The 11,415-nt window shown below is 34.6% G+C and overlaps 1 protein-coding gene across 3 annotated transcripts; it reads right to left on the bottom strand.

Annotated features, from left to right (window-relative positions):
- Positions 1-10,450, bottom strand: LOC123548546 (transmembrane protein 180-like). 3 transcript variants are annotated; one of them, XM_045335888.2, is made up of 5 exons: positions 10,365-10,450; positions 8,535-9,592; positions 6,466-6,620; positions 4,929-5,012; positions 1-966 (listed from the first exon to the last, which is right to left on the bottom strand). In XM_045335888.2, exons 2-5 carry the CDS (start codon positions 9,489-9,491, stop codon positions 657-659), a joined length of 1,506 nt encoding a protein of 501 aa, XP_045191823.2. In that variant the 5' UTR covers positions 9,492-9,592; positions 10,365-10,450; the 3' UTR covers positions 1-656. The 3 variants fall into 3 exon arrangements, with proteins under 3 accessions (XP_045191823.2, XP_045191822.2, XP_045191826.2); XM_045335887.2 differs by lacking the exon at positions 10,365-10,450 and adding an exon at positions 9,763-9,875; XM_045335891.2 differs by lacking the exons at positions 1-966; positions 10,365-10,450 and adding an exon at positions 1,788-2,432 and having other exon boundaries at positions 8,535-9,740.
- Positions 10,451-11,415: the final 965 nt, after the last annotated feature.

Here is an 11,415-nt window from a genome sequence, read left to right as displayed (position 1 = left end):
TCCGGAGCATGTTTTTATTCTATCCTATAGGAATAATGTCAGTAATTTCAAAAGGCCACTAACATAGTATTAAGGTGAGCTTGTTCTTTTAGTTTGTTTTGTTCTCATTTGATCAAAATATACCATGTTAAACGTTTCCTCATGTGTTTTGCATTAGACTTGACAATGACTTTTGCAATATTTTCGTATGTTAAAAACTTTTGACTTGCACCTGTGAAATAATATATGTTTCCTTAGATAGTTATTATGATTTTCACTCTGGACAGCATTTGTACAGGAATGTTTCAGTACACTCGGAAGAACTTCTCAAAACTTCCCATATAGGCACCACACATTTTCACACTGGTCTCAGATTTTCATACTTGATCACTTCCATCGCTACAAATGAGGAACTCCGAATTTCCCTAACTTTTGGGTCTACATTTTTCATACTGAATTTCAATATCCGTCTTAGACTGGTCTCCAAACTTGATTTTATAACCTTGAACGGCACGGGTTGTGAAATACTTTATTGCCCCTTCAAACTGAGGAACACCATTTTCAAAAAAAAAAAAAAAAAAAAAAAAACAAGGGTAAAAAGCACACAGGAAAATATTGCATAAAACCATTGTATACTATTATTGTTCTTTGTGGTTTATGAGAAGATGTAATCAAATTTAAATACTGTTACTAATTAGTTCATCATCCTTCGGAACAATTAATGTGATATCTAAATTCCTTCTATCCCTAATTGAGTAAAATGACCAGGCAAAATATTGAATACATCCAATTATCAGTGGCACTAAGCAAACAAAACTAAACATGGTCTTGTTTAAAGTCGCTACATCTATTGGATCCAGCTTATGACTCTTGTGTTTTTTATAGCCGTACATGTTAAGAACTTTTACAACAAACATTGGTGCAAGAGAGATGGCGGGTTTCACAGCTAGTGAATTACATCCATATACCATAGATGTCACAGGATGCCTGAAAATAAAATCACATTGAATAATGTCTTAATACATTTCTTTTATGAGACAATGCTCTGTCTACTTGAACTGATATACAGGTCAAAATCTGTTTATTCGGTACCTTACACGACTCTGTCGATATACATGTACTTAATATTATTAATAACAATACCAATAATAGGTTTTTTCCTAATAATTACATACTTGGAGTATAAAAATTATATACAGCTTATTTCTAGGGTTGCCTTCTGGAGATCAAGAAGTTCAGTCACCAGTCTCTTGGAAGCGAAGGACCGGTTTGGACACATTTCAGCCAATTATCGGTAACTACAGGTTGGCCAGTGGCTTTGCACCATCACTATCATTTAAGACAGTAACTGCGGTGTGGCAACAGTAGAATAGTCACATATCAGTCACAATTGTAACTGCAATTAGCAAGATTGAATTTAGTCACATTTCAGCCACCTATCAATTAGAAACGGTAAAGCAAGTGTTTTCAGCCATTTATCAGTTAAAACAGTAACTGCAGGTTTGGCGGGTTTGGACACATTTCAACGACCTATCAGGCAGACCTGTATAGTGTGGCAAGAATAAATTTAGACATTTTTCAGCCATAACTTGACACATTCTCTCCCATCAGAGGTTCGACAACGTCCAGAGAGAACCTCTGACTTATTTCCTTCGTATTTTTAGTGGGAATGCACAACTGGATTGCCAATCAACGTTTTCTGTCCCGTCGTAATTCAAATTGCAACAACATCAAAAAATACTTGGGGAAAAATTGATAACGATGTCAAGAAAGCTGCGAGGAAAAATAAACGTTTTGTAAATGCTGGACACGATTTCTATATGCAGTTTATTTAAAAAACGTTATTTATTGTAACATATGTACTGCAACACTTGTCATCCATAATTATTGATTCTGGTGACACAAGTGTTGTAATGCATACATGACATTCTGATTTTGACCCTATTTAAAATTAATTCTGATCAGAAACACATGCAGCCGCATGTCAAATACTAGAACTTTAGTTGGTAGGCTGCCATCTTCCTTTATGACAGAGTTCCACAAATGGTACAGGACATTGTAATGTACATGTATTTTAGCCTCTTCCCTGAATGCCTTCATCGGGATTTAGTTTGTACCATGTTTATTCGGTTTACCGTCACACCGACACAATTATAGGTCATATGGCGACTTTTCGTTTTGAAAGTGAAGAAAGACCCCAGGTGCTCCACTGGACATTATTCATCGCGGTTGAGCACCTGTTTAGAACACGAATCTTTCCGTAAACCAACTTGATGGCTTCCTCACATGAAGAATTCTATGCTTAAGCGAGACTCTAACCCACGCCGTCGAGGGTCCAGTGATTCGAAGTCAGCAACCTTAATCGCTCGGCCGGGGAGGTCACTTAGTTGGTATCAGCCAAATAAAAGGTGACAAAATTAAACTACCAACTGGTCCAAAAAAAGCCATCGTTACTGCAATATAATTGACAGCACTATTAGTTGTTACATTTAACAAGATAACACTGTTTTGCTTAATGAAACCTGTATATCGTTTCGCTTTCTTTTACTTTATGTGAAAGTAATGAAACTATATTACTTTCTGTGAAACTTATATAAAATGATATTACTTTCAGTGATTACAATAACATATATCATGACTGTCTGTGACAATAGTTACATGTGATATGACTGTCTGTGATAATAGCAACATGTGATATGACTGTCTGTGATAATAGTAACATGTGATATGACTGTCTGTGATAATAGTAACATACGACTGTCTGTGTTAATAGTTTAACATATAATTTTCGAATATTCAAGTTTTCAAACTTCTGGATTTTTCTTTACCTGAAACTGGATACAAACAACTGCCTTTACAAAAAATATTATTCTTTTTTGCTTCTAGTATACTTCTTGATTGAAAAAAGTTATTTCTCGATTATTAAAAAAACAAAAAAAACTAATTCCGAACGCCATTCTATAACAATATGTCGGCATTTATGTTTACGGACGTAATTTTTTCCGCTATCGTCAGGGCCATTAGTATCAATAATCGTCCTGGAGTGGATTATGATTTTGGTAATGTGATGATAATACATCAAGCAATACGATCTCAGTAGTTTTTACCACAAATATGTTACTACTTATAGGACTTTTTTAATATTAAAGACTAAATGCATAATCGCTGGACATGACTAGTAATGTCACCAAAACAGCACCATTTTCGTTACTATATTTTCTGTCAGAATAATAACATATTGTATTACGTTCTGTTAGATTAACACCATATAAAATTACAATCATAAAAGATGCATCCAATGTGGGTAAGATCTGAAATGCGACTAAATACAGATGCTGATGGCATAGCAACAGAGGAAGGTAATTAGTATTCCGTAAGGCCTCTTTGATGGAATATCAACAGAGGAAGGTGACCAGTTATCGAAGAATACACCGTTGCTGCAATAGCAAAATGAGAAAGATGACTAGATACAGCTAAGAAGACCTCGTTGCTGGCATAGCAACTTATGAAGGTGTTTTATAGCTAAGGCTTTTGCAGAAGACTTGGCTGCTGGCATAGCAAAAGAAGATGATGACTAGAGATAACATTTGCAGAAAGCCCCCTTGCTTGCATAGCAACAGAAGAAGGTCACTAGACTTTATTTGCAGAAGATCTCCTTGCTGGCATAGCAACAGAGGAAGGTCACTAGACTTTATTTGCAGAAGATCTCCTTGCTGGCATAGCAACAGAAGGTCACTAGACTTTATTTGCAGAAGATCTCCTTGCTGGCATAGCAACAGAGGAAGGTGCCCAGTGACAGCTTTTGCAGAAGATCTCCATGATACCATAGCAACTGAGGAAAGTGACCAGAAACTGCTATGGCAGAAGTCCCCGTCGCTGACATAGCAACAAAGGAAGCTGAACAATTACAACAATCAACAATTACATAGCACCTCGTTGCTGACCTAGTAACAGATAAGATAAAAGTAACCAGTTACAGCGATTGCAGATCACCTCGTGAACTGCAACTAGTTTGATTGAGAACACTTATTAGCTAGTACGAATCTTGCATAAAACTACTACAAGTTACTTGCTTTGACGGATAGATTTGAAAAAAGTTTCAGTATTGTAAAGATATCGGCATTATATCACAATAAAAATATCTATTGTTTAAAACTATCAAGGGTCCAGCTGCTACCAGTCATCAGCTTGTAACAACATGAAAGCTAAATAACTTGCAAACGTCACAAATCATTGACATTGTAGGCAGACTCCCGATGACCAATGATTCTGAGAAATATATTTTTACTTGATCTTGCAAGTAATTTTACCTGTGAAGATATGATAAGATATGATGTCGTAGAAAATGTGACCCAAGAATACTTTCAAGAGAGTTTTACAGTATATCTCAAAAGTATTATAGATACATGAGAAGTTAAAATACCATCATTTAAAAGGGAAGAAATCTCTACTACAACTTACAGAATATTAGTGTTGTTGCCCAATCGATCATAACGATTGAAATGATTTTGAAGTCGGACCACCATTGAAAAAGATATGCCGGTTTGAATTAAAGAAATGACCCAATAGTTTAGGCCGCCCTTTTAAAGTATAGCGCCGTTAACACACTTCCTTCTTAGCTAATTGATACTCTTTGAAAGAGACTAATTTCGTTAGTTTATTATTCAAGTTTAAAATATAAAGCATGAAGATGCATTTCTACTTGGAAAAGGTAAAGCTTTTTCCTATTCTAAAGTTAGGAAATAAAAGTATGAAGTAAAATATGTATGTAAACGTAAAATAAATCTGCCATCTTGATTTACGCTGCTATGGAAACAAATAACTTCTAATACTGGAATGTTTCTAATGCTATTTCTTAAAATCTTTCACTGCTCGAAATGATTTAGAAATGCCTATCAGACAAAATGAACATAAGAACACATTGCTTTCTCCTTTCAAAGCATACAAACCTTCTCCTATACCGTGTACGATCCTGGTCCGCAATGTCCGATATAGCCAGACCATACAACGTGTGTACACTGTTCGACGTTCCACTGTAAAAAGTTAAAAGTTATAGCATGTTATGTGTTGATTACGCACACAATGAAATCTGAACGAAGATAACTAATGGTTTGCATACTTACGTCTTTCAATGCATAAAATCCGTAACAAGTTTTAATCAGAAATAATTAAGAAACGGTATCACTGTGAATGTACGGTATCAAGTCAAGTCAAGTCAAGTCAATATTTATTTATTGTCGGTAGATAAAATAACAGAAATAATGTACGGTATCACTGTGAATGTACGGTATCAATGTGAATGTACGATATCAATGTGGTGAATGTACGGTATCAATGTGAATGTACGGTATCAATGTGAATGTACGTATATCATTTCAAAATGTATCACTAGATAAAAGATAATTCAGTTTCACTTCACTCTTATCACCGTGTATACACCAACATCCGCAAGTTACCAATTTTTGATGCCAACGACCCAAAAAGATTGACTGTTTTAATACTAAAAATCACATTTTTGGTGTTACGCTGATCCTTCGTGTACATATCTCGCTGTTATCTCATAAACATTTTATCTATAAAATGAGATAAACTGTGTATAACTGTATCAAAACAATACCGACGAAACACAAGATCTACCTTCAAAAGGTTCCCAGGTCGTCAATTCTCAAGAACGACCTTGAAAACCAATGGTTTTCCACAGCATCTACTTATTGCCGACTGAAACACAATGTCTTCGCAGCCGTATGCGCGTATTCCACACTGTTTAACCAGTTTAAACATCATGTGTTCCTTCAGCGGCGATTTCCGCCATTTATTTGCATATTCTAGTGTTATATTTTGCGCGAATGGTCTGTTAATTACACATGTTGGTGTTACTGGATATAAACGGTGCTTATTGTAACAGCAAATATTAACACTGACATACTGATCTATTCTTTTGAAATGTCTTCCTTCAACATGTGCACTACCCCATTCATATAGCCCAAGCAATGGAGTCTCATTATTTTACACAAAAAAAAACTCATCTGATTATCGAATATAAATACTCAATCTAGTTATCAAATAAACATAACTACATATATAAAATGCTGCCATTTTCGTAAAAATGTTTAATTTAAACGTTCTTCCATACCCTGACGTTGAGGAAATCGTGGATTACAATACCTCAGCTCTTTCTGCACCAGTTACATAGTACAATTTGGCCTCTGAATACAACAATAAAATTTATAAGAAGATCCTCTGCAAACATAGAACCCTGTCAAGCAAAACAACAGCATACTCGGTTTGAACAAGTCTGCTCATAAGCGGTAATAAAATTTGCAACACCTCTCCCACCCTTTAGCACCGGCCAAAGTAATATTCTATCTAACATGTAACTGCTTCCATAAGATCTTCGTATCTACAGATTTTGGATTAAGCAAATGAAGACGAATACAGCAATCGCGGACAATACTGAAGAGACCTTTTCCAAAATAAAAAACATACCTGTCTAACAGCATAAAGAACATGAGACACCAGTGATTGATTGGTCCAGTCATATAGTATATCAATCCATATGCAATCATGAAGAGTTGACTGTAACGTATCACCTTGTAGTAGCCAAATCTGCCAACAACTCCTGCACCAAATATCACAATCAGCTGAAACCCAGAGTAATATGAAATTTTATCATACTGAAAGACATATAATGCCCAAATTTCATATTTCAAATTATGAACAATATTTTCGTAAACATAGAATAAACATAAGTAATTTTTTGCGTATAAAGAGTAATATATGTAAGGTTTGAAATACTACACAATTAAAGATTGTGTGAATTTGTACTGTTATTAAAATGACTTTGTTTTAACTCACGGCTGTTACTAGGTAACGTTTAACTTTGAGTCAATATGTGACGATATATGTAAACAGTTTTGCGAAAGATGGACATAACATATCTTTAATGTAGAAATTTGAATGACTCAAAAATACAAATGCATTGGTATCGTTTTTACGGCAAGCATGGTTGGTACTAATAAAGTGGATTTTGTTTAATGTATTTGTCGGTGGACTTCCGGTTTCCTTATCAAAGAGATGGGAAATAAGGACTAGTGGAATATAGAAGACAGATAGGTTCTTAATCAAAGCTAAATAGAAAATTCTAGCGGTAAAATAATGATGTGTTCGACTACTCTAATGGTTGTCAATAATCAGCATCTGTTACCTTATCTAGCACTGTCACCTGGTCAAAACAATCGATCTAAGAAAATATTTGATGTACATGATATGAAAACTACATGTAAACTGGCACATCGTGAAAGAGAACGTGTTTCTGAACTATTTGGTTTAAATTGAAAGGTAGTCCAGCTGATAGTACATGCAGCACTAATGCAAACCCTCTCAATCTCTCATTCACTAAGCTGAAAAAAGTAACATAATCGGATCATTTCTGAAAAGGATATGGCAGTTTGAAATTTCAAAATAATGGAAAATTGAGGGTGCCACTTTAAGACATCTTGAGAAGTTACCTGGATGTCTTGTGTTTCATGTACATTAGTAACCCTTTTCATATAAAAAGTAAAGATACGTTCTTTATTGCCTTGTGAATAGAAATATTTAATAGTATTCAATGTGTGGAAATATTAATACAAAATATCTGCCATTTTTTAACATATTATTGGGCTAGTTTTTGTTCATGCAGAAATTAGAAACTAGAGTATTGTAATTCGGTCATCTAAGGCAAATCATTTTCTACCATATTTCACAAATAAATGTTATTTGGGTTGTCATGGCAACCGAAATTCCAAGGAACCCATGGGCCATGAAAATATTGAGTTGTACTTTTTTTTTAATATGCTCGTCTCTGTTAAAACACGCTTACGCTAGAATGATGTCACGTTAACATGCGGCGACGACAATGTTTTTGTTGCGACCAAGAAAGAACACTACTATATTTTATCTACTGTTTTCGATTAAGGGCATATTAGAATCGAAAACATTTATAGCAAAACCGTGTTTTAACACTATTTTTACATTCGCGCAGTAATACGTCGTACAAATAATTTCACTCGGGCTGCACCATCGTGAAATTATTACGCCCGACGTATAACCGCCCATCATGCATAAATAGTGTTAACACTCTTTTGCTATGAATTATTTCTTAAGTAAAATTATTTCAAACTGTTTCTAAACATTCAAGTGTACTATGTTTAGTTAGTGGTACGTATATTTGTCGCATAAATGAAAAGAAAAAATACACGCAATGCACGACACCGTCATAATGCTTTAATCACGTTCTTAAAGTAACGTCACACTTCAGTGACTTACTTAAAAGCATTGTAAGTCTTGTAATAGTGGAAATAACTTCTTCAAATTGTCATACTAGTATTTGGCAGGTAAAATAATGTTCTTCACGAACAGTTTGTTATCTCAATTTTGATTTTCTGTCTCTAATACAGGTTTTGTCATGAAAACGGCCCAAATCTATTGTCATAATTTTCTCTATTTTTGACTGATTTTGAAGTCTTCATTGAAATACGAGGGCAATGCAGAGCTAAAACACTTGTAAATCTCACCTTTGATGCAGTAGAACTTGCTCCATAAAACAAGCTTCTCACTACCGGTGGCACAACATCTTTAGAAATTAACTGATCTCCAAATATAGTAAAGAAATTTGAGAGAAACACTCTATGAAATCCTGCTAAAAAGTTCATAACTGCAAACGCTAAAAAATCTTTTGTGAAAAAAATTTGCTTAGTAAGAGTCAAATATGAATATTCTTGCGACTTTAAGACTCTTGGTTTTCCATTTTGCATGTCATTCTCGTGCCGAAGTTCCAGTTCAGTATGTGCATGCTTGCCACAATATCGAAGTAACAAGGTACTAATAACTGCCAGAATTATGCATGTAGTTTGAAATGCTTTGAAGTTTTCTAGTTGATTCGATATATACTCTAACATAAAAACACTGGAACATCCTAGAAGATTACCTATCTGATTGTACCGTATCATTGTCAAGCGTTCGTCATTGTCTGCCGATATTTCAGTGAACAAACATGATGATGCCAGTCCGACGTATGTGAACATGGTATCGAAAAAACATAATGTTGTAATTAGATGAACGCCAGTAACCCATGGTTGAAGAAAATCAGGTTTTCCCCATGGAAACCATGGAACCAGAAATGACAAAGCAAAAAATGGTGCTGCATAAAGAACACTTTCACGCCGAGTTCTTGTACACGCAAAATTCGTGCTGTCCTGAAAGTAGGCAATCAATGGGTCGTTGACAGTATTCCATACAAGGAGAATTGACTGAGACACTTGAAACCAACTTTCCTCTATATGATAGAAATTTAGGAACACTTTCACGTAATAGAAACCAAACGCTGCACTCAGCATACTAAATCCCATATGAAGAGCTCCAAGGGCGACAACTCTCGAGTGAAGCGAAGACTGAAACATCTTTATCTTTTTCTTGTTCATGCTCGACTTTTTACGTAATTTGTTGCATTGATATTCACTGCTAATGCCCATATGGGCCAAGTTGATAAATAAAACTGAAACTGGTTATTGTTATATATCATTACGTCCGATTTAATCCTATCCTAGAAGCACACCACTTCTTTTCCATTTACCTGTAATATATATAATTTTGATTAGATATTTCATATTGACCATATTCCTAGCTATAGTCTATCAACCGTTAACAAACTCGTGACAATAAAAAATTCATGTGAATAACCAACAGAACTTCAAACTGTTTTATTCATAATATGATTTAAATTAACTATATCGATTTACACACAGCCTATTCCAGTTGGCTGATACTTCAAGGCCATCTCAATCTAGCAAATCTTCCGGGTAAATACTAACAAATCCTAGGATGAACTAAGGTTCTATATATAAAGTTATATATACATTTACATTCTTACACAATATTACGTTTCGCTACATGCCCAACAACATTTAATTGCAGTTTTACCTGAATACCATTTTGAAATAAAATCTATAACATCTGCTCACAACTTTGATTTTCCGTTAAAATGTGTAAGCCTTAATATTGTTTTTTTTTTTCTTTTCATTTTCTGACAGGTAAGATATTTAATTGTTTCATGAAATTATTAAAATTTAGGTCACTCCTTATAGTACTAGAGATCAATCAATAACACAGATAATAGTCCTACTTCGAATTTACCTATTCACCTCCATAACACAAGTTACAAGGAACAATAACTATATGGTTAAAAACTTAGTGATAAGTCATTTCATTGTAATATCAATTTTCATGATAAATACTGAAGAGTTTTTTTTCTTGTTTTTTTATGTGTGATATGATACATATAATATTATATGTTATCATATCACACATCATATATAAAAAACAAGAAAAAACTCTTCAGTATTTACCATGATTATACGTTCCTGTTTATCCTCGATCATACGTTACTGTATATCCTAGATCATACCTCGCTGTTTATCCTACATCTTACATTATACATTTTATCCTAGACAATACATTACTGTTTATCATAGATTATACATTACTGTTTATCCTAGATCATATGTTACTGTTTATACTAGATCATGCACGACTGTTTATCCTAGATCATACATTACTAGCTCGGATTGGATTGGCGCATGAGTCTATTTGTCGGAACGGCCGGAACTGTGTCAGAATTAAATTTCAGTAATCGAGCATCGCCAGATTAAAATAAGGGACCCGTAATTACAGCTGTCAATTTACATAATCTCCGTATGCTACTTCGGTATTATCCGGAGTGTGACCGATGAGCTACATTTGTGATCGTGTGTCAACGTAAATACGTAATCCGCACGGAAATTGCATAGTGTTATTATGGGTCCGCTAAAAGGCAGACATGTTTTTTCTGAAGTTAAAAAGACCCCTCAAGTTAGATAGTTTAACAGGTGTAACAGATCAACTCGAAGTCGTTGGTGTTTGGAAGTCTATGACTATGCTGTAAATTCACCACGAGTATTCTGTTGTAAGTGGCCAAATTTGGTCGAGACAGCTTAGACACTTAATTGGGGGGTTAGGACAAGCTCCTCCATCCCTGTCAGCCAGAAGCCAATATATCAAGTATTTAAATACGAACTGAGCACAGGTCTCAATTAAAAAATAATATTTCCTATCAATAGGTCATAGACTCTAAAAAGCTACCATCAATCCCAAAACTTTATCTGTCCACGAGCTAATGATAGAAATGAATAGTACCCACTGTATCCTTTTATATCTTGGAACATAAATGTTAAAGCAAATGTGAAAATTGAAGTGCAAAAGGGGAGTTAATATCATAAATATTCATGATAGAGTTATGGTCCAATGTGTGTATAGATTTCAGAAACATTTAGTCTGGAACATTTTGTGCAGAAAGGATACAAAATCAGAGTTATGGGATCTGGTAAATGACTTTGTGCTTCAATTCTCATAATCAAATTC

This window comes from Mercenaria mercenaria, chromosome 6, assembly GCF_021730395.1.
Source record: "Mercenaria mercenaria strain notata chromosome 6, MADL_Memer_1, whole genome shotgun sequence".
Lineage (NCBI taxonomy): Eukaryota > Metazoa > Mollusca > Bivalvia > Venerida > Veneridae > Mercenaria > Mercenaria mercenaria.
Note: the sequence above shows the minus strand (reverse complement) of the source record. Positions and strands in the feature narration are given on the sequence as shown.